Below are 24,238 nucleotides of genomic sequence, written 5' to 3'. Positions count from 1 at the left end.
AAGCAAGGAAGTAAAGACTAAGGTACATTTGTAAACTTCCTGCCTCAGTGTTGAAGGTACGCCTCCAAACACACACAGAACTCATCAGCAAAGCCTGGAAGATTTGTTTTGATCCAGGCATCTAGAGAAATCTCTGTGCAATCATTAGATGACCCTCAAAGAACCTGGAAGCTATCTCAGGGGCTACAGTGAAGAAGAATACAGATTTTACAGAATTAGCTGAGAAAATTCACTGAACAAACATCACCAATAAGCAGTGGCAACAAGCAGCCCTGGGAAGGGAGAAGAATCTGATGTCTAGCATCATCAAATTATTATTTTAAATGCCCAGTCTTCAACAAGAAGAAATCATGAGACATGCAAAGAAACAAGAAAGTATGGTCCATACATAGGAAAAAAATCAGTCTATAGAAACTATCTCTGAGGAATTCCAGACACTGGATTTACTAGACAAAGACTTTATTTTCTTATTAATTTTTAAAAATGTTTATGTATTTTTGAGAGGCAGAAAGAGACAGAGTGTGAGTGGGGGAGGGGAGACAGAGAGGGAGACACAGACTCCAAAGCAGGCTCCAGGCTCTGAGCTGTCAGCTCAGAGCCCGACGTGGGGCTCGAACCCACGAACCGTGAGATCATGACCTGAGCCAAAGTCGGACACTCAACCGACTGAACCACCCCGGTGCCTCTATTTTTTTATTATTATTTTAAAGTTTACTTATTCATTTTAGTAACTTCTACAGCCAACGTGGGGCTTGAACTCACCACCCCGAGACCAAGAGTCGCTGCTCTACTGACTGAACCTGCCGGGCACCCCTAGACTAGGTGGTTCTATAACCACTCCACAACGGAAAGAAATCAGAAATCAACAACAGAAGGAAAACTAGAAGTTCACAAATATGTGGAAATTAAACAACATGCTCCTAAATAACCAATAGGTCAAAAAATAAATCAAAAGGGAAATCAGAAAATTCTTTGAAATGAATGAAAATGAAAATACAATATAACAAAACTTATGGGATAATAGGAAAGGCAGTGCTTAGAAACTGGTAGCTATAAATGACTATATTAAAAAAGAGGAAAGATCTTAAATCAATGACCTAACATTTCTCCTTAAGAAACAAAAAAAAAAGGGCACCTGGATGGCCCAGTCAGTTAAGCATCTGGCTCTTGATTTTGGCTCAGGTCATGATCTTGTGATTCATGGGTTCGAGCCCCATGCTGGGCTCTGCACTGATAGTGTAGAGCCTTCTTGGGATTCTATCTCTCTCTGCCCCTACCTGCTCGTGTTTTCTCTCTCTCCCAAAATAAATAAACATTAAAAAAAAGAAAAAAAAAGAGCAAATTAAGTCTAAAGAAAGCAGAAGAAAGGAAATCATCGAGATTACAGTAGAAATAAAAAAAATTGAAGAAAGAGAATAAAACTAAAAGTTGGTTCTTTAAAAAGATCAATGAAATTGACAAACTGTTAGCTAGGCTGACCATGAAAAAAAAAAAGGGAGAAAACTCAAGTTACTAAAATCAGGAATGGAAGAAAGTGATTGTTAACGAGCCTCACGCAAATAAAAAGAATTATTAAAGAAATATTATGAACAATAGTGTGGCAACAACTCACATAGCTTAGGTGAAACAGATAAAATCCTACCAAGACAGAAACAGCAAAGCTGGCTGAAAATGAAAAAAAATAATCCAAGAAGATTTAACAAGAAACTGACATAGTAACAACAACAACAACAACAACCCTTATAAGTTTACGGCCTTAAAGTACAACCAGGACCAGATGACTTCATGGTGATTTCTACCAAATGTTTAAAAAAGAATTAGCATGAATCCTTCACAATTCTTCCAAAAGGTAGAAGAGCAGGGAACGGTTCCCAATTTGCTCTATGAAGCCAGTATTATCCTGGTAACAAAGCCAGACATCAAGAGAAAAGAAGCAGACCAATATCCTTATGAACACAGATGCAAAACTCTTCAGCAAAATTCTGCCAAACCGAATCAAGCAAACATATAAAAAGGATCATAATCCCATGATGAAGTGGGATTTATCCCAGGAATGCAGGCTTGATTCAAATATGAACTTCAATCAATTCAGCATACCATGTTAATAGAATAAAGGAAAAAAAAAAGCTGCACAATCATGTCCACTGAGGCAAAGGAAAAAAAAAAAGGTATTTGACAAAATCCAACACCTTTTCATGATAAAACACTCAACAAACTAGGAAGAGATGAGAATTCCCTCATCCTGATAAAGGGTATCTACAAAAACCCCCATAGCTAACACAGTTAATGGTGGAAGACTGAAAGCTTTCAACAACATGAGGATGTCTGCTCTGATCATTTCGATTCAACACAGTACTGCAAGTGTTAGCCAGGAACGCTAGGCAAGAAAAAGAAGTCAGTCATTCAGCTTGGAAAGAGAAAGTAAAACTATTCTTATTTGTACATAGCATGATCTTGTAGAGAGAACATTCTAAGAAGTCTACACACACACACACACACACACACACACAATTACAATAAACATATTTAGCCAAGTTGCAAGATATAAGATCAATATACAAAATTAAATTGTATTTCTACACACTGACCATGAACAATCCAAAAATGAAATTAAGAAAACCAGTTCCATTTACGATAGCGGCCAAAAAAACCCCAAAAACAAAACAACAACAACAAAAAACTTAGGAATACATGTAACAAAAATCCGAGATTTATATGCTGAAAACTACCAAACAACATTGAAGGAAATTTAAAAAGCCTTAAATAAATGGAAAGACAGCCGTACCTTAAATCAGAAGATTTAATATAAAGATGGAAATGTTCCTCACAAACTGATCTATAGGTTCAGTGCAATCCCTGTTAAAATTCTAGCTGACCTTTTTTGTAAAAATTGACAAGCTGTTGCTAATATTTATATGGAAATGCAAGGGACTCAGAACAGCCCAATCAATCTTGAAAGAAGAACAAAGTTGGAGGACTTACATGCCCTGATTTTATAATTTACTGGAAAGCTACAAGCACTCAGCAAAATGTGCTACTGACATAAGGATTTATCTATCAAAGGAATAGAATTTTGAGTCCAGAAATAAACGAACTCATCTATTTAAGGTGAATTCATATTTAAAAAGGGTGCTAAGGCTATTCAATAGGGAAAGGACAGTCTTTTAAACAAATGGTGCTGGGACACCAGTATATCCACCTGCAAAAGAATGAAATTAGATCCCTCCCTCAAACCACATACAGAAATCAACTCAAAATGGATCAAAGGTCTAAATATGAGGTGAAACTATCAAACTTTCAGATGAAAACAAGGGCATAACTCATGCCATTGGATTAGGCAACGGTTTCTTAAAAGACACACACACACACACACACACACACACAAAAGAAGAAATAAATTAGATTTTACCAAAATTTAAAAATTCTGCCTTCAAAAGATACTATCTAGGAAGTGAAAGACAATCTACGAGATGGAAGAAAATATTTGGAAATCATATAAAGTTCTAGTTGGCAGAATATACAAAGAATTCATCACTTAACAATAAAAAAATCTCAATTTGGAAAGTAGTCATAGGATTTGAATAGACAGTTCTCCAAAGAAAAAACAAAAATAGTCAAGAAGTATGTGAAAAGATGCTCAACATATTTTGTCATTAGGAAATGGTAAATAAAATGGCTTGGTGCCCACAAGTATGGCTATGCCAAAAAGGATAGATAATAATATTGGCAAAGATGTGGGAAAATGGGGACCCTCCTACGCTGCTGGAGGGAATGTAAAATGGAGCCACCTCCTGGAAAATAGATTGGTAGTTCCTCACTATGCTGCACACAAAAAACTTCTATTCAAATGCTCATCGCAGCATCACACATAATTGCCAAAAGGTAGGAACGACCCAAGTATCCATTAAGCAGTGAGCAAACAAAATGAAGAATAAAAACCCAATGGAATATTATTCATCCATAAAAAGGAATGAGGTACTGACCCACACTGCCATAGCTAAATCTAGAAAACATTGTGCAAAATGAACGAAGGCGGACACAAAAGGCCACATGTCATGTGAGTCCATTGATATGAAATGTCTAGAACAGGCCAATCCAACAGAGACAGAAAGATTAATGGTTGTCAGGGGATGGGAGGAACCAGAGTGTTCAAGGGTGTGGGGTTTTTTCCGGGGGGGGGGAATTTTCTGGAAATCTATAGTGATGATGGCCAAACAACTTTGCAAATACACTAAAAACCACTGGGCTGTCCACTTCATAAGGGTGAATTTTGTGATACACGAATTATGTCTCAGTAAGAAAAGAAACTGCAAAGTAGGCTGGCAGAAACTCTACTAGCTTTGCATGTCTGTGCTTGAATCTTCCTAAATCATTAAAAGCATATTTGCTAAGAAACCCTCCCCCCAGCCTGCTCATAATAATGAACAGAATATGGTTAGCTCAAAAATCAGCAAATCCATTCACGTATTCAACCTAGAGACTTCATCAGAGAAACATTCGTCTTCGCAGATCTTCCTCTACATACATGCATACATACATACACCTTTCTGTGCCTTGTGGTCTTTGTGCAAAGGGCAGAAAGGTTTCCTGCCTGATTGGTTTGTCCACAATTCCTGGCTCTTCCCTCATCAGCCCCCGCCCCAAGTCATCGAGGCTGCTGGGGAACGCCTAGGGCATCTCCAGAACTGAACCAAAACTCCGTACCTAGGGGAAGAATTCACTTCAGGGAACTGTTAACTCGGAACACTTAAATTCTCGGGCGCATCTTTGGAGATCTATACAAATGCCACAGCAGAAAGATGGTTTTCTTATTTTCACAGACACAACATTGTGTTGTGTTTCTGCCTGGCATGGGTTTCACATCTGGTTTGGACATCTACCCTGAGCTGGCCCCACCCAGCTGGCAAGCTCACGACCCACCATTGTTTTCTATAAAACAATGCTCCATCAGACCTGCTCTGTGCTTTTTCAACTGTTGGATGAGACCCATTGGTGGATTGTGAAATCAACTTAAGCGGGTGGCAACCAGCATTTTCTTTAAAAGAAGTAAACATTAAGAGTTCTGATCTATAGTTAAGAATGAACTATTATCCTATGAGATTTGCTTCCTTTTTATAGATATCTGTATATAAAATACTTATTGCTGAGGATCATGGTCAAAATATGGAAAACTGTGGAGTGCTCATGCTATGCCCCCCTCGCCCCCACTATCCTACATACACACCTTCCACCTGTCTGCAGACTCCCCATTGTTCGGACTCTTCTGGAAAACCTTTCCTCATTAACTCAGTCCCTCATGATCTCTTTCTACAGTAACTGCTTTGAATTTTAAGAACACATAGATGTTTGTGAGTTACTGAAACTACCCAAGCTGACCTATGGCCTTACTGCCCAAATCCACCATCCACACCTTTCCAGGATAGGGTGCAAACACGGCTGGTAGCAGCTTCTGGTGCCTTCTGCAGTAGCCTGGAGCATACGATTAGCAGGAGGTGATGCACTGTCCTACTTTCTAATAGCTGGCACTGCATAATTCAGCACTTTATGTACCGTTTTGTTCCCAGATTGCTGTGTATGCTGAAGTGCAATAGTTAAAGGCCAGGGACAAGACAGGCAGTGGGCAAAAGGCCTGGCATCTGACACGGGTTCAAATCCAGCTGGGTAACTCATCAGCTATGGGTCATAGGGCAAGCAGTCCCCCCAAACCCCTTTTCCTGACCTCAGATGGGGGTGATGATAGCGAACTGGGGGCTTGGGAACAAGACAGTACTTGTCAGTGCACTGGGGCTGTGAAATACTGACCCAGCTTCAGATATTGTAGGGAGCTATCACCATGGCTCTCGGTGTCGGCTCGGATGTCACGGTCACTTGCATGAGTTCTGAAGCCAGAGCGCAAGCTGCTCACAGGCAAAGACTTTCTGGATTTTTACATGCTTGTGTCCTTGGCAGAGTCCAAAACATGAGAAATGATTGGGAAACCAAGGTCCAGCCAGGATATAGGGACGAGAAGAGGAAGAGACCATCTGACATAAAAACTAAAAAAAATCTCACAGATGGGGCGCCTGGGTGGCGCAGTCGGTTAAGCGTCCGACTTCAGCCAGGTCACGATCTTGCGGTCCGTGAGTTTGAGCCCCGCGTCAGGCTCTGGGCTGATGGCTTGGAGCCTGGAGCCTGTTTCCGATTCTGTGTCTCCCTCTCTCTCTGCCCCTCCCCCATTCATGCTCTGTCTCTCTCTGTCCCAAAAATAAATAAAAAACGTTGAAAAAAAAATTAAAAAAAAAAAATCTCACAGAGCAGATGTAAGAATTCTCATTTGAAAGAATCCTCTCTTCCCAGGAGAGGATTTCTATAGATCACGCTGATGAAATGGGATTTCCTCAACTTCTCTGAGAGAACAGGACATGTCACGGGGATGTATCACCAGAATAGAGACAGAGAACCCTCTGGGGAAAGGAGGTGCAAATGTCCTGGAAATGCCCAGGCCTTGCTGGGTGGCTGGGCATGGGAATTCGGATTCACCGAGATTCCTAGGACAACTGTGACAGCGATCCTGATGGGGGGAGGCATTTTCTCCCAGTCACATTTGTGCTCTTGCCTGCCACTGGCCCAGGGGTGGTTTCTATCAGACTGAGTTAATCAGAGTCTGCTTCCCAGGATGAACTTGAGACCAATGGCAGCGTGTGGGCAAAACTGTGAAGTGAGGGTAGGAGAGGCAGAAAAGGGGGATAGGTAGAAAGGGGCCTGCCTGATCATGTTTCCTGGCCCTGCTTGGTCCCGAGACCCGCCTGCACCAGCCCCGGAAAACACATATGTACCTTTCTCAGAAATTTCCCTTTCCTGTTTGGGGGGGCTCTAGCTGGTTTTTGTTTCTGGTAGCCAAAGGGTCCTAAGCAGCAGTGAAGACAGAAACAGCCCTGCTGTAGGAGGGGTTTTTCATCCTGCTACCCTGGCCGGAAGCTTCTCACTCCTTGTTTTAATTCTGTGCTCACCACGCAGCCTCCTGCCCCAGGATGTGGTCTCCTGACATGTCCACCAGGCTGGGCCCCAGCTCGCTCATCTGCAAAGTGAGGACGAGGCTACATCATTCGTTCTCAGGACTTGCTGAACAACTGTATCACCTGGGGTGGAGGGTGTGCTTAACAGAGTTTCCCGAACCCTACTGAGGTCCTACAGACTCTTTCTGCTTTGATGCCTTCAAGGCTGTGCTCAAATACACGTTATCTTGCCAAACCCAGATCTGGTGTGTTTTAAAATGCACCTAGCATTGGTTTTAATCAGGTATGGTAAGATGCACAAAAATGATGGTTTTTTTTATATATGAAAGTTTTTATATTCACAGATCCCTAGCAACAGGAGGTGAGGCATGCCACGCTGGGGAAGGACCAGGGTTGGTCAGCAGACAGAAGGAACAGGCGGAAAGCACTGGGCAGGAGCCTTTATTGGGATTTCCATGGGAAAGAGCGGGTACAGTGGGAAGGCTTAGGATTGGCTAGTTTGAATAATGTCCGCAGGCTCTGGGTGTCAAGGCCATCTCTAATTATCTGGTATTTGACCCTGGGGTGGTCAGGGCAGAGGAAAACTGCCTCATGGGGTGGCAGAGGCAGACAGAGGTGGGGCTTCAGAGTACTGGGATCTGGATTGGTTAGTTTGCGTATAAAAGGTGTGCTCCTGGATAAGTTAGTAGTATGCAATCTCTAAAAATCAGCAAGTTCGAGTGCTTCTGGGTTGTACTGGCCAGCACCCATTCCTTTACTGGTAGCAGCACGCTACTGTTCCTTTGGAGAGCCAACCCCCCATTACCACATCAGCCCATGTGGCTTGGAGGGCTGACTCCACCTCCTACCTCTATGGGTGGGTGTGTGATTCAAGCTTGGCTGATCATGTGTCCCATAAATACTTGGTGTGTGCATTCTCTGTGCTAGGCACCATTCTCGGTAGTGGGAATCCAACAGTGAACAAGACAGCAACCCTTTCCACAGAGGGGTTTACACAGGTTTGGGGCTGGGCGCACGACTAGAGTGTCAACCCCGGGGATTTTGCTGGGAATCGCTGCCTCTAATATCCACCGTCCCCTCCTTCTTATTAAAGGAATCCTATTACGTGTGCAACATTTTCCAGCTAGAAAGCTTAAGTTCCTAGGCTTTCCTGCGGGTAGGAGGGGTCACAGACGGTGCTGGCAACGAGACGGAAGTGCAAGTCCACACGATGGAGCTTCTAGAAAGGTGAATATTTTCCTGAGGAGACAAGACTAGTGACATGTGTCTTCTGCCCTTCGTCCTTCCTCCTTGTTCCTGGCTGAAACACGGGCACACCAGAGTTGCAGGAGCAACTGGCAACCCTGAAGACAAAAGCCACCCACTAAGGATGGAGGAACAGAAAGGGGACACTGATGATATGCTAGAGCTACAAGACTAACTTCGAGTCCCTAACTTCAGGGCTTCTTTCTTGTTAGGTAACAAGAACCCCTTGAGGCGAAGGTTCGGTCACTTGAATTTTCTGTTACATGCAGCTGAATGCAATGTTTAACTCAGACAGGGGCACAGCCTGTGCAGTGAATTAACCCAATGGGATGGGAGCCTGGACGGCTGGAAGCCATCTCTGTAAGATGCCCAAGGATGAAGCCACCCCAGGGAAAGCACCGCCCGGAGACGGACAGTGTCTTGTAACCATCTGAGCCCAACGTTGAGCTTTGCCTGAATGTAGATTCTCCCAGAGAACTTGCCACTATGGGCTTTTTGGCTCAAACCAGCCTGAACTGGGTTTCTCTAACAGTAAAAGAGTCTGGACTGATTCCTGGGTGAAATGAGTTTTTGGGGGGCGGGGAGCTGCAAGGGTAATGCAGCAGTGTCTATGCCTCGGGACATCTCCCCCAACGCCACCACCAGCAGCCCCTGCTGGCTCCCACTGCCTTTCCTTCAAGTTCAATGTCGGGGACATCTGAGATGCTCTGCACAGACTCCAACTGACGTGCAAACACAAGAGAAAGAAGGACTGCAGCTGTTTGTGTCACTAAACTCTCAGGTTTTTCTTCTGAAGTAGAAAATTACGATATAATTATGTGGCAAAAATCCTTAAAATGAACTGTAACAAAACAGATGGCTAATCATACTGGAGGCAAAAATTGAGAACGGATACAATTGCTGATGAAAATTTCAAACACATTCATTTGGACAGTTCTCTAGACACGCCAACTAAGGGAGTGGTTAACTTGTGGCACGTGGGGCTGTGTGTCCCTGCACGATAGAGGTCCACGAACCCTGGGGCTGGGAGCGTCTGCACGACCTAGGGAGTGTAGCCATAGACCAGGGGTCCTCAAACTTGAGGTTAAGTCTGAATCCTCTGGAGAGCTCCTTAGATGCTCCCCAGAGCTAATGGCTTGGCAGGTCTGGAATGGGGGACCCAAGAATTTCCATTTCTAACAAGATCCTAGGTGCCTTGCTTGTACTGGGACCACACTTTGGGAACCACCATTTCTGATGAACTCCGTATTGAAAAACAGCATGTAATTAACAAACTAAAAATTCACCCATTTAAATGTACAATTAGTATTTGTATATTACGAAGCTGTGTAGCCATCACCACTATATAATTCCACATGGTTTTCATCACTCCCAAAAGAAACCCTGTACCCATCAGCAATCGTGCCCCATTCTCCCTCCTCTCTTCAAACTCTGGCAACCACTGACCTGCCTCTACAGATTTGCCTATTTTGGACATTCCATATAAATGGAATCACAATATTTATCTGTGTCTGCCTTTCACTTACATGTGTTTCCAAAGTTCATCCATGTTGTAGCAGGTATCGGTATTTCCTTCCCTTGTATGGACGAATAATATTCCATTGTATGACTACACCATATGCTTACCTGTCATCACTTGATGGGATATTTGGATTGTTTCTACTTCTTGGCTACCATGATTGAGGCTATGAACATTCATGAACAAGTTTTTGTGTGGACACAGGTTTTCATTTCTCTTGGGCATACAGCTAGGGGTGGAATTGCGTCATATAGTAACTTTGTGTTTAACTCTTTGAGGAACTGACAGAGTACTTCCCAAGAGGCTGAACCATTAGGCATTTCTAACAGCGGCGTGTGAGGGTTCCAATAGGTCCGCATCCTTGCCAACACACTTTCTCTTTTGAACCTTGCCATTCTAGCGAAGGGGTATTTCACTGCAGTTTTGATCTACATTTCCCCGATGACTAATAATGTTCAGCATCTTCTCGTGGACTTACTATTCGTACATCCTCTTTGGAGAACTATTCAACTCCTCTGCCCATTTTTAAAATTAGGTTGTCTTTCTGGTGGTGAGTTCCAAGAGTTCTGTATATATTCAAGATACTAGATCCTTATCAGAAATACGATTTACAAATGTTTTATCCCATTTTATGAGTTGTCTTCTCATGTTCAGTGTCCTATAAATCACAAAAGTTTTACGTTTTGATGAAGTGCAGTTTATGCTTTTCTTTGGCTACTTATGGTTTAAGAATCCATGGTCCAATCCAAAGTCATGAATGTGGACACATGTTTTCTTCTAAGACTTCCATATTTTTCGCTATTACATTTAGGTCTCTATTTCGTATTGAATTATTTCGACGTGAGTTTGGGATACAACTTCACTTTTTTTTTTTTTTTATTGTGGTTATTTTCCTAGCACCATTTGAAGACTCTTCTTTCCCCATCGATCTTGGCACTCTTATCAAAAATTACTTGACTTTAAAAGCATTGGGTGTATTTCAATACTCTCAATTCTATTCCATTGATCTACACTTCTGCCCTTATTTTAGTACTAGTCTTGGTTACATCTTCGTAGTAAATTTTTTTAAGTTTTTTAATTTTGAGGCAGTAAGAGTGCACAAATGGGAGAGGAGCAGAGAGAGAGAGGGAGAGAGAGAGAATCCCAAGCAGGCAATGCAGGGCTCGAACCCATGAACTGCAAGATCATGACCTGAGCTGAAACCAAGAGTCGGACACTTAACTGACTAAGTACCTAGGCACCCCTGTGGTAAATTTTAAAATCAGGAAGTGTGAGTCCTTTAACTTTGATCTTTTTCAAGATTGTTTTGGCTATTCAGGGTCTCCTGCATTCCCATATGAATTTTAGGATTAGCCCACCAATTTCTTGCAAACAACAACAAAAAAAGCGAGATGGGATTTTGATTGTTCAGGATCTGAAGATCAATTTGGGGACTGATGTCATTTAAAATATTTTTTTTTAATTATTAAATGTTTATTTTTGAGAGAGCAGGGAAGGGACAGAGAGAGAGGGAGACACAGAATCCGAAGCAGGCTCCAGGCTCCAAGCTGTCAGCACAGAGCCCAATGTGGGGCTTGACCCCATGAACCATGAGATCATGACCTGAGCCAAAGTCAGATGCTCAACCGACTGAGCCACCCAGGCGCCCCTCATTTAAAAGATTTTAAATCTTCCTATCCAGAACATGGAATCTAGATCGTTGAGGTCTTTCAATGATATTTTGTAGTTTTTAGTATGCACTTCTTATGCTACCTTTGTTAAAGTTATTCCTAAGTATTTTATTCTGTTTGATGCGATTACAAATGAAATTGTTTTAATTTCACTTTCAGGTTAACGGTTACTGGACAGAAATACAACTAAAATTTGTACATTGCTCTTGCATCCTGCAAATTTACTGTTTTTTGGTGGATTCCTCAGGATTTTCTGTATGCAAGATGTTATCTCTGAATTGTTTTACATTTCCTTTCTCATCTGGAGGCCTTTTATTTTTTCTTGCCTGTTTACCCTGAATAAAGGCTCCAGCACAATGTCGGACAGAAGTAGTGAGAGTGACATCTTGGTTTTTGGTCCTGATCTGAAGGGGAAAGCTTTCAGTCTTTTCACCGTTAAGCACGATATTAGCCATGGGGTTTTTGTAGACGTCCTTTATCAGGTTAAGTTTTCTTCTATTCCCAAGTTTGTCACGTGTGTTTTTTTTTTTTTTTCCATCAAGAAAGGGTGTTGGGGGGCGCCTGGATGGCTCAGTCGGTTGAGCGTCTGACTTCAGCTCAGGTCACGATCTCGCGGTCTGTGAGTTTGAGCCCCACGTCGGGCTCTGGGCTGATGGCTCGGAGCCTGGAGCCTGCTTCTGATTCTGTGTCTCCCTCTCTCTCTGTCCCTCCCCCGTTCATGCTCTGTCTCTCTCTGTCTCAAAAATAAATAAACGTAAAAAAAAAAAAATTAAAAAAATAAAAAGGGTGTTGAATTTTCTCAAATGCTTTTTCTCTATGGAGATGATCCTATGTTTTTCCTCTTCAACAATGTGGTGTCTTGTTTTTCATACGTTGAGCCAATCCTGCATTCCCAGCGTAAATTTCATTTTAACTCCATTTCATAAAGAGGAAAGCAAAGTTCCATGAAGGCTACTAGACTGCCCCCAATCTCACAGAAAACTAGAGGCGGAGCCCCAGACTCTGCCTCCCCAGCCAGCGACCTCCAGGCTGGCCTTTGTGGGGAGGCAGGGGGTGAAGGTGAAGCACGGTCAAGGCTAGATCAATGACTGACCTCACCGTCACCCCAAATTTGTGTTGTGTCTTCACATCTTGGAGGTGGTTTGCACGCACACTCTCTCTGTTCTTCACATCAACTTTTTGGGGGACATTCTCCCTACTTCACAGGTTAAGTATATTGAGGTTTGGTGAAATTCAGTGATGTAAACATCTCAGAAAGTGAGAGGTAGAGCCAGGACTTGAAAGCAGATCTTCAAAGTTTAGATCCTCAGTCCTACTATATTGCTCGCCTGCCCTGAGTTCCCTGCTCTCAAGGCCTGGGGACATCCTTTTGCTACCCACCAGCTGTCCATCTAGAGCCTTCAACTCTTAGCTCATGGCTGTGATCTAAACAGAAAAGTCCTCTGGAGAGGAAACCATTAAAGTTTTCTTATTCCTTGGGGCAAATGAACTTTAGAATCAATTTTTAGCTTTCAATACATTTTTATCCTTAGACTTAGATATCGTCCATATTTAGACTTAGCATTAAATGAACTGCTTTCTGGGGCACCTGGGTGGCTCAGTCAGTTGAATATCTGACTCTTGATTTTGGCTCAGGTCATGATCTCACGGTTCCTGAAATCGAGCCTCGCACAGGGCTCTGTGCTGACAGCGTAGAGCCTGCTTAGGATTCTCCCCCCACCCCACCTTTCAAAATAAACAAACGTTAGAAATAAATGAATTGCTTGCTTTCTGAGGGGCACAGAAGCTCCATAATTAACTGAGGCTAGACTGCCAGGTTCAAATCCCAGCTATGGTATATGCTGTGCGAACTTGGAAAGTATTAAGCCTCTCTGTGTCTTCAGTTTCCTCATCTGTAAAATGGGGAGAACCATGGTTCCTACCTCACAGCACTATGGAAAACTAAAAATGAGCCAACACAAGTGAGGTATTTAGAATAACACCCAGTGCTGGGGGGGCGTCTGGGAGGCTCAGTCAGTTAAGCATCTGACTTCAGCTCAGGTCATGATCTCACGATTCACAAGTTTGAGCCCCGAGACAGGCTGGAGCCTGGAGCCTCGTTCTGATTCTGCCCCTCCCCCACTCACGTTCTCACTCTCTCAAAAAAAAAAATACAAAAATAATAACACTCGTTGCCAAGTGAACACTAAACTTAGCTAGCTATTGTTGATATTAACAATTGTATTAACTTCCACTTAATTGCATACGGCTGCCAAGCACCGGGCTGGGTGTTTTTACAGAAAACAGGCTCAGAGAGCTACGGCAGCGTGCCAGAGGTCACACAGCTAAGAACTGACAGACCCAGGATTCCGACACCGAAGCCTCTTATGACCCCGTCCTGACTTCTGGAGGGTGGGTTTTGATCTTGAGGGCACTAGAGGGTCGAGGAGAGGCCGCATGGGAAGCAAACGAGGTCAGGACCACAAGCAAGCTGATCTGCCACACTGAGGCTTGGGAGGGAGGGGAAAAATGAAAGCGAGGATGAGGAAGTAAACATCAGGCTTCAGCAAAGTCAGAGGCAGGCCCTGTTGAGGGCTGACACAACGATGCAGGCAGGCTGGGCACATGGGGACCCAAAGCCCAGGAAGGATGTACCTGGCAGCCCAGGGTGGAGGCCTTCCCCAAGGGAGCCACCTTGGCCTGGTCTCCATCCCCCCCACCCCCCATCACCGGCACAGCCAGGGGACAGACGTGGTAACGGAGAAGTGGGGTTGAGTTCCCTCGGCTGGTACAGACCCCCGGGCCCCCACCCCGGCCCTGTGGAGGCTCCACATCCAGCTCTGCGACTGGATGTAAAGGGGTCCCAGAGCCAGAAGGTCTGGGGTTGGTGTGCCAACGTCCTCATTCTGAAGACCCCAAGTGAGGGCCAGCTCTGGACCCCACTTCAGGGATCTCAAGGCTTCCAGCAGAGAGGGTGGTTCTGTTCCCAGTCTCTGCTATGTGGCAGTGGGTGGATCCCCAGCCTCCCCGAGCCTCCACGTCCCCCTCCGGGAGATGGTGGTAAGTCCTTGGCCTCACCCCCCTCAAGGAAGCGTGGGGAGACCAAAGAAAAGCAGAACGTACGGAGCTCACTGCCCAGTCTCTGAGGGCCTCGTCTGAACTTGGAGGCCCCAGGAGCACGAAACAGAGGCCGCGCTAATCCCAGAAACACCAAGAGAGTCCAGAACACTCGCTGGCCTGCCACCCCCCACCAGCACACCCTCTGGCCTTGAGCGTTGTGCACACTCTACAAGGACAGGGCAGGGCTGGTGGTTCCCAGTGTTTGAAAACCACACAGACCCAGCAGCCAGCCTCCTCCCTCCCCTTCCTTCCTGCTGCCCCTTACAGCTCAGGGCCGACATGCCACCTTAGCAGAAGGCCCTCTTGGCCCAAGTCAACAGTGGCACCAAAGGACGGCACTTTGGAGTCGGGCAGGCCTGGGTGCCGGCTCACCTATGGCACCCCCTCTTCCGTGTGCAGCTTCCTGAGCCCCAGTCCGCTCATTTGGCAAATAGGGACGAACACCAACCACCAGCAGGGCTGCTGGGCAGTTCCCTAAGTACTTAACATAAGGTGCTGAGCCCAGTGCTGGGGCCAGAGCAGCTGCCTGATGAAGGTAGAGGCTGGGGCCCTGCCCCTCCTCGGTCTCCCGTAGACAGAGCCATGCGTGTTCCTTGGCAGGTCCGGTCTGAGTCATCAGTAAACGCTGGGTTTACTGCTTTCCTCCCTGCTGCACTTTGGCTCTCGTGAAAGTGGACGTCCTGAGCCGGCCCTCCGCTCCCGTTCTAACCTCCCTCCGGTGTCTGCAGAGGTAGCTCCCTGACTCCCTTGAAGCTCCAGTCCCAGACTCAAGAGAGCATCCATCATGTGAGAAGAGTGGAGGCGGGGCCAGGCGGCCTTCCTACTGCTTTAGAGGCACTCTGGTCAAGCAGGGCTTGGGGGATTACTGGGATTTGCTACAGGGCGTCCGTGCCCAGGCACTAGCTGAGTGGACATCAGAGACAGTCCGGAGGTCTGGCCATCGTCCCAGTGTCCAGTTCGTGTTGCTGTGGGAGCTCAGGCACAGCTGTGGCAGCAGCCTCCCGGTCCCTGGATCCCAGCTCTGATGGGAAGATCTTGAACTCAGCAGCTCTGTCACACCTTGGCTCCCCACCGCCCTGATTCTGGTGTGGCGGCGGTGGGAGCTGGCTCAGTGGGTGGGCTCCATCGTCACGGCCGGTGTCCAGACTAGAGTGCCCTTCCCATGATCACGTAGGGCACCTACATCTCCTCTGTATTAACTTCTAGTTTTCCTGCGTCTAGAAGGGCTACAGCCGCCATCTCCTGATAGCGCTAGAGGCGGCCGTCATGGGTCCAACGAGGGATGCCGGCGTGCATGTGCCCAGACCCTCCTGCTCAGGGCCACCCTTCTTAGGGGCCACCAAAGCCATGGTGGCTAGCACAGTAGACTGACCAGGGGTGGACATCTGACCTCTGGACCAATGGCATTCTCTCAGGACTGTGGAATTCAGATACAGCACCAGTGAGCTAAGTTAGGGAGGCTGGAACTGTCACGGGTCGGTCTGGGGTCTATGGGAGGCCACAGTCTGCCACGTGGGCAGTGAATTTGAGAAGGCCGGTCTGCAGGCAAGGAAAAGAGAGGCGCATGTGAAGTAATGAAGACAAGGGCCAGGAAGAATCCTGATATCCATTGAGGCCCCGAGTCCAGACCCGACATGTCTCCAACGGTTTCTGTGCTCTTGGGATCCACAACGTATCTCTAAGTCCTTACTTTAAAAAAAAAAAAAAAAAAAAAAAGGTTCCCTTTTTAGCGCAAGGGAGCCTGGTGGGCTTCATGTTGCTGGCATCTGCAGAGGCTTGGGGACCCCAGCAGCTGATGGGTCCTGGACCCCTTCACCTCCTACCTCCCAACTTGCTCTGTCCTGGCCTGGAGGCAGGGACATCACGGAGCAGATTCCTGGGCAGGTGCCTGGATGTTTGGTTCCTTCTGCTCAAGACTGCCCCTTGGGGAAGCCCCTGCCCCTCTTTGGGACTCAGTTTCCCATTTTGTAGGAGGAGATAGGTCTTAAACTCCTAAGATCCCTTTCAATCCCAGTATTCAGACACCATCTGTCACTAATCACAGAGACCTGGAGGGAAATTACTTTCATTAGATTAAAAAAAAACAAAAACAAAAACCATTGAGACTCTTTCTCCAGTATGCTCTGTTATCTGTTTTTATAAACCACCCACAAGCCAGAAGCTGAAAACATCCAAATGACTAGCAACTGGCAGATAAATGTGGTAAATCCATACAATGGATCGTTCAGCCACTCAAAAGAACAAAGTGCTAGCACTCACAGCAACATGGATAAACCTTGAAACCACACTGAGTAGTAAAAGCAGCCGGTCACAAAAGGCCACATGCTACATGATTCCATTCATATGAAAGGTCCAGAATAAATTCCAAAGGGACAGAGGAGTGGTTGCCAGGAGATGGGGGGATGGGGCATGATTGCTAATGGGGAAAGGGGCTTCTTTTGGAGGTGGTACAGATATTCCGAAACGGATGGCAGTGATGGCTGCACAACTTTGTGAATATACTAAAAAACGCTCAGCTGTATACTTTAAAGGTGTGAACCCTATGGTAAGTGACCGCTGTATCCATACGGCTGTTCTAGGGGGTGAAGGACACACTTCATCATGAGGAGCACGGAGCAATGGATAGAAGTGCTGAATCACTAGCTTATACACCTGAAACTAATATCACACTGTGCTAATTACACCGGAGATAGGATTTAAAAAGGATGAAGTTGTTACACTAAAAAGTAAAAGTGCTCCACCAGCGTTTGTTCTCATTGGGCTGTGAGGAGACCACCTCAGGGCTTCGCGGTGAAGGACACGGACGCTCCTTTGAAATCCTGACTCTGACTTACGAGACCATTTCTCTGGTGGCTCCTGAGACAGAGGCAAGAACAAGAGACTTTCCACCGTACAGAGACGTGTCTCTGGGGGCCTGGAACAGACGGGAACCGTGCGCGGAATTTCACATGTAAATGAGCGCACGGCACCCGGGTTTCTCTACCGCTTTCACGGATGTGCCAAGGGGCTCAGCAGCAAGAACGTGCCCATGGGTTTCTAGAGCTCCATTTCTGCAGCACGCCCCCCTCCCCCCCAAACAGGGTTTTCAAAGACTAAATAGACTGCTCTCCTCCCAGCCGGGACAGCTTGCTCCAGTGCCACCTAGAAGTGAGAAAGATGGGGTGGGTTGGGGAAGAGTAAGCCCTAAAAGCGTCCCGAAACCTCCAGGTCGCCTGTGCTGAGTTCTACTATATTGAAGGAAGAGAAGGTGCAGCCGTGCCATCCAAGGCCTGATGAGAGCATGTGAGGTCCCCAAAAGGCCCATCATTCAGCTCGTTTCAACAGTTTCCTTGCCACAGATTATTTGGCAATTCGCTGGTTGGGCTACCGTGCCGCCCCCCCCCCCCCCGCCCCGAGTGCGTCTGGGGTCCAAATACCAGTGTGCAAATCCTGGCTCTGCCCCCTCCTCCTGAAGACCTTGAGCAACACAGCCTCTCTGCGCCTCAGTGTCTTCACATGGGAAATGGCGATGATAGCACGCACCTTCCCGGTTGTCGTGTGGACTCAACGGGCTAATACGTCAAGTGCCCTGCCTGGCCCACTGGAGCGCTCAGTGAGTTTTACCTCCTGTTACTGTTCCAGCCCCAATCAAGGCCCTGGACTTCAGAAAGGCACACCTGCGTCCTAGTCTCTCTACTGACAGGCGCTCAACTGCCTCATAGGTCCTGGATACATACGCACCCGAGGCCATTTACTTGCTCTATGACAGCTCTGGGGCTCATGGTCTGGGACTCTGCTGCCCAGGGGACCAGCCTGTGATGGCATCCACAGCTCGGGAGGCAGAGGCTGGAAGAGGGCTCCCCACTTAATGGCTGTGTGGCTTGGGAAGTCGCACAGCCTCTTGGGGCCAGTCGCTTCACTTCTCTGTGCCTCTCGTTGCTTTGCAAAATGGAGAGAACTGTCCCCACCTCATGTGTTGTGAAGATTAAATCAAAGAAAACACACAGAAAGTTCTTAGAACAGGGCAGGGGACACAGAAGCCCCTTAAGAGCCTGGTTCCTTGAATTTTTACTCCATGCCTGACATCCAGCAAGTCCCCAGCGCTGTGAGAACAGTGGCCAGCGTCCTGGTATACACGATGGGACTCCCTTCCCCTTTCGGGGGCAGAAGAAAGGCGTCCCGTTGGTCCACAGAGCGGGGGCCTCACAGACCACAAGTCAACCACAAACGGCCTGCACGATGGGCTTTCCCCGGCCAGGCTGGGACTCACGGTCACCAGCTGGCAATTTCAGAGCAGTTCCCAGGCTGCAGGCCAGTTTCCATGGGAGAAAAAGCTTCTCTCCCCTTCCTCTTCCCCCAGCCAACAGCTGGCCTGGGAAGCTTGTTAACCAGCCTCCGCAGCCCGGAGTAGGAAGAACAAGGCTACATTTGATGTCAATATAACACTAGCAGCAGCTCAGGTGGGCATGAAGGCCGCCAGGTGGGCACCAGGGACAGGCGGCTGCTGCCTGTCTCCAGCTCCAGCCCACAAGCCCAGTGATCCCTCATGCGGGCGGCAGAGCCTGGGGGCCACAGGCTGGGGCCCCTCCTCCACCTGTCAGCGGTGCGTTAAGGAATGCTTCCCGTAGTTAATTGCTTGGACTTACCCCACACAGCTATAAGCTCCTAAAGAACAGAGACCGTGGCTGTCCTGTTCCCACCTGCATCCCCAAAGCCCACAACCGTCTTGTACGCAAATATCTACTGAAAAGAAACACTGTCTTATCTGCAAAGTGCCCAGAGCTGGGTTCCTGGCACACAGCAGGTGCCCCCTGACGCTCAGGATGACCGCAGCTCCCGGCCTCCAGGGATCCTGGCACCTGTGACCTTTCCAGAACATGGCTTGTAGTCCAAACAGGGAAAGATGTGAAAAGCTGGATATAACTCAGTTATAACTCAGTTAATGTAACTGAGGGACAGAGGTTTAGGGAGGCGAAACAGCTTCCCCAGGGCTACCTGCTGGTGAGTGGTAGAACCAGAACTTGAACCCAGGACATCTGGATTCCAGAGCCTGCCTCCCAGGCTGCCCCTGACGACACAGAAGAGCTGTGAACAGAACCAGTGGGCCTCGATTTATTCCTGACACCGCAGCTAGGCTGGTTTCGAGCTGACCAGAGGAATGGCTTCTCCCTTCCTCCCATCCACACCCCTGCTCGCCCATGACCCCTTCCTGGGCCCAGTTTAGGAGCCCACTAGCTCCCTCTGCCCTTGGGGCCAGCTCTTGGGGCTGGCCCTCAGCCCCAGATCATTGTGAAGCGACCACCAGAGATGAACTGAAAACAAGGTGAGCGAGAGTGGGTGGCCAAAGGGCCTGGAGCCAGACGTGGGCTTTCCCAGAGGCTCTGGGCCCCACCAAGTTCCTACAAACCTCTGCCCCACACGAGCCTCGTTTCTCCTTGCCCGCTGTACACACCTGGATGGGCAAAAGCCACACAGCTCCCCTTCTACGCCCCACTCCTCAGAGGAGGCAGAGGTGAGGGCAAGAGGAGGAGCAGGAAGTACCTTGTGGTTTCCAAGGCAACACCCGGAAACACATCCATCCCTGGGGAAACAAAGGGGGAGAGAGCTTTCTGCAGGGACACAGGAAGCCAGGCCTGTTCCTGAGGGCTAGGACAGGCAAGCCCTGGCAGGAAGCTCCCTGCACTTGGCTCTGTCCCAAGCTGGGCCCTGGGGAATGTCCTGGAGCCTCTGGCTTGAGGAAGAAGGTGGAGCAACAGGAAGCCCTGGGCCACCAGGAAGGGCAGAGGTCCCTGCGGGAGGACTCACTGGGGCACAGAGCCCGGGAGCTCCCTGGTCCCCAGCCCCGGCAAGATAGCAGCATCAGAGGCCCCCTCCCCATGTCGCCCAGGACGTGACCTGCCCAGAGTCCTGCACAGGGAGCTAGATCCCATTCCCCGCAGTCACTTCTCTGAGAAGCGCCAGGTCCCAGTACAAAAACAAGGAAGGGACAGCAGGCCTTGGGGTTCACCCCACCCAATCCTGCCAAACTCAAGGTTTTGAGGAAATGGAGAGGTGAGTGGTCCTTACATGTGGCTGCCTCAACGGCAGCTGTCAAGAAGGACATATCCTTCTTTGGTTTCCTGCAGAGTCCTGGACGGCGGGCAACGTCCAGACAAGGATCCCCATGAAGTGGCCCATGAAGGGTGGTGGCTGTGGCCCCTCAGGCCCCATATCTGCAAAACGGGGACTCTGTCACCCACCTCCTGGGACTGGAGAAGACGACTCATGGAACGGTAGCTCCTCCCCGGAAAGGCTGGCTGGACCTCGGCTGCCTCTCCCTCCGTGTGACCACATCCCAGCCCCCAGTGCATCTGGTCCTCAGCCCCTGAAGAACTGAAACCCTGGGGTGCCTGCAGCCCCGAGGCCCTGTGCTTGCCCTGTGTGGATGTGGGAGAGGAAGTGGGCTGGTAGTGTTATGATGCAGGGCTGTGTGGGAGTAGCTGGGGTTCCAGACTCCGGGCCTATGCCTGGACCTCTTATGAACACAGAAGTGAAAAATTCTAGGTGGGGCAGGGCCCTGTCCCGCTTCATTGGACCTGGAGCAGATTCTGCTCCGGGTGGACACACTGCCCTCCCGGGATCCTGCCCCATGAGATCTTCTCTCCTGCAGTGTGTCCGAACAGGTAATCGGATACAGGTTCCCAGGATCTGGAGAAGACGACATATTCTTTCAGCACCCCCACACCCAGCCCCAGGGGCCAAGCTCCCGCCCAAGCACAGCGTGACCCACAGGCCACAAGACAAGCCGCTTGAGTACAGCCCTTGCTCCCCCAGAGTCTTCCAGCAGGTGGGTGGATGTGTCAGGGACGTGTGAGACCCGGTTCCCCTCAGCCTTCTGGTCGGCAGAGGAACACCTGGGGAGGCCTGAACCCCAGGGATGGGCCCCTCTGCAACCTCAGTGACGGAAAAACATTTCACTTTCCCGGTCTGCCCTTAATGTGAAAGAAGGCTGGAAGGTACTGACCAAGAGCATCAATTTCTAATCTGGCCAGGTCCCACGAATCCCCCAGAGAAGGCGTGAAAATGCTGATTCCCAGGTCCCGTGCCAGGCTTTGAAATGTCTGTGTTTTAGAACCAGACCCTGAATTTTGGGAAGAGACCCTGAGAAGCTGTGATCGGCATACCCTGGAGACACTCATCGAGTAACTCCGAGGCAGCCCTGTGATCCCAGAGGGCTCTATTTTCAAGATAAACGAGGGGGCATCCGGGGGGCTCAGCTGGTTAAGCATCTGACTTTGGCCCAGGTCATGATCTCACGGTTCGTGAGCTGGAGCCCCACGTCGGGCTCTGTGCTGACAGCTCAGAGCCTAGAGCCCTGCTCCGGATTCTGTGTCTCTCTCCCTCTGCCCTTTCCCTGCTCACACTGTCTGTCTGTCTGTCTGTCTGTCTCTCTCTCAAAAAAGAGAAAAGATAAACCACAGTGGCAGAGTATTGCAGCTGGGTAGGCCCAAGCCATCTACCTGGGGGCAAGAGTCATCCCAGAAAATGGGGATGAGGGACTGGACAGCCTCTCTCTCCACAGAGCCACCTCCCAAATTAGGTGCTCTGTGAGCCTGATGTTAAACACAGAATTCTTTTCAGAAAAACATCAAGTTCTGGACAAAAAAAAAAAAAAAAAAGGAATTCTTCTGCCTTTCAGAATGACCAGATGCCAAGATAAAAACTCCAAGGTGGGGAGGGGGGGGCTTTGTCTCCTATTTAGGACTTGAAGAAACTTGGTTAAAGATGAAGGTACCCTGGGCGTGTTTGGGGCTCCTCTTGTATGTGAACTCACTGGAGAGACACCTGCTAATCACCTACCATGTGTCAGGCATGAGCAAAACAGCCAAAGATCCCTGCCTTTGTGGAGGGGACATTTAAACAGAGACCCGAAGAAGGTGAGGGAGCAAGCCCTACGGACCACGAGGGAAAGTGCATTCTGGCGACGGGCAAGTGCAAAGGTCCTGAGGTAGGGCGTATGTAGTATGTTCTAAGAAGGATGGTGAGGAGGCCGGTGTGGCTGGAGCAGAGGGCACACGAAGAAGAGCAGGACGTGAGGTCAGCAAGGAGCTGACAGTCAGAGGACACTAACTTCAGAGGTCACACCTCAGTGAGGTGAAAAATGCTGAGGGCTTAAGGCAGAGCGGTGGCCTGATCTGACCTATTTACGAACAGGAGACGTCAGATGTATAAGGTTTAACTGTATAAGGTGTAATTTGTGGCCTTAGAATGTCCCGTCCCAGCAAATGTAGGGTTGGAGAGTCTGAGCAGGTCCATAAAAACAACAGTGCTGGCTGCTTTTTCTTACTGCAAAGGCAAGACCAGTTGCCCTGGGCATTTAAGTGCAGTCACTGGGGGTTCCTGGTACCCCTCCCCGCTCCGTGTCTCCAGCCGACGTGCTCTGTGGCACACAGGCTCCCCTACACCGGGCATGCCTGCGTCTCACTGCAGCGCTAATCCATCAATACTTAGGACATATTTATTTATCAAGTGTCTCCAAAGAATCCCGGTGACCTAATGTCGACCCTTCACACCAGCCCCGCCCCCACTGCTCCTCATGGGTCCGGGCCTCCCTCCTGAAGACCACAGCTTAGCCCGAGGGCCCTGCACCCCAGGACTCACCAGGCACGGAGAAGGGGGACAGGAAGGCAGCCTCAACGGGCTCGGGCTCTGGGGGTGGCGGTGGGGGTGGGGGTTGCTGCTCCTGTTGCCGCTGAGGGTCCTCAGGGTTTTCCACGGGAACATTCCCATTCTCGATATTTTCGTGTCTCCCGTTCTGAAGCGGCTTGCTGCTCACACCGTTTGCCGAGTTGATCAGTCTCTGCCGCTGTGTGGACAGGAGGCAAGTCAGTCGCCAAGACATGTTACAGAGTATCGCACAATGGCTTTGCTCCTTACAAGCACACAGCCCTTCCAGGTTTCTGGAACACACCCCTGGAGGCCAGTTTGCCTGGGAACTGGCCCAAGAACCTTGGAATCCACCTAAGTTTGCTCATTTCCATTTGCGGTGCTCATTCCAGCTCCTCCGGTGGGCATTTACAAGCTGCCTGAAGACGGTCACAGGGAAAGCCTGCATCGTTGTTTTTAATTTTTAAAATGTATATTGTGCAAAAAGTACATTTCTATGAAGCGTAGAGCTCGATGATGTGCTACATCAAGATGCAGAACATTTCCAGCCCCTCAGAAGACTCCCTCAGGCACCTCCCTGGTTCATATGCCCCTTTATATGTAACCACTCTGCTGACTTTTTACAAACATCGGTTAGCTGTTCCTGAACTTCGTATAAATGGATTCAAATAATATGTATTATGCTGTGTCTGGCTTCTCTCACTCAATATCTGTGAAATCCATCCACGGCGTCGCACGACTCGGCAACTTAACTATTTTTCACGGCTGTAGAGTAATACGTTGCATAACCCGCAATGCATCCTTTGCCTACTGAAGGGCACTGGGCTGTTTCCCTTCTTTGGTTATTATGAACAATGCTCCCGTGAACATTTGTGCACTTCTGGACACACGCACTCATTTCCCTTGGGTATTGAGGAGTGGCAATTCGAGGCCACGTAGCAGGTGCGTGGTGAACCATTTCGCACTCGAATCAGCAACGGATTGGAATTTCAGTGGCTTCCCATCCTTGTTAACACCTGACACTGGCAGTCCTTTTATTTAGTTTTTTTTTTAATTTTTTTATTAACGTTTATTTATTATTTTTG

General features: G+C 48.2%; 1 protein-coding gene across 2 annotated transcripts in view; it reads right to left on the bottom strand.

Annotated features, from left to right (window-relative positions):
* SLC24A4 (solute carrier family 24 member 4) overlaps positions 1–24,238 on the bottom strand; it is a 171,793-nt gene that overhangs the window by 13,427 nt on the left and 134,128 nt on the right. For both annotated transcript variants that reach the window (XM_027066462.2, XM_027066461.2), the window contains exon 12: positions 23,148–23,352. In XM_027066462.2, the coding sequence (XP_026922263.1) occupies positions 23,148–23,352 (205 nt within the window). The remainder of the gene's footprint in view (positions 1–23,147; positions 23,353–24,238) is intronic.

This window comes from Acinonyx jubatus, chromosome B3 (assembly GCF_027475565.1).
Source record: "Acinonyx jubatus isolate Ajub_Pintada_27869175 chromosome B3, VMU_Ajub_asm_v1.0, whole genome shotgun sequence".
Classification (NCBI taxonomy): Eukaryota; Metazoa; Chordata; class Mammalia; order Carnivora; family Felidae; genus Acinonyx; species Acinonyx jubatus.
This window is presented reverse-complemented; position numbering and strand designations above follow the sequence as displayed.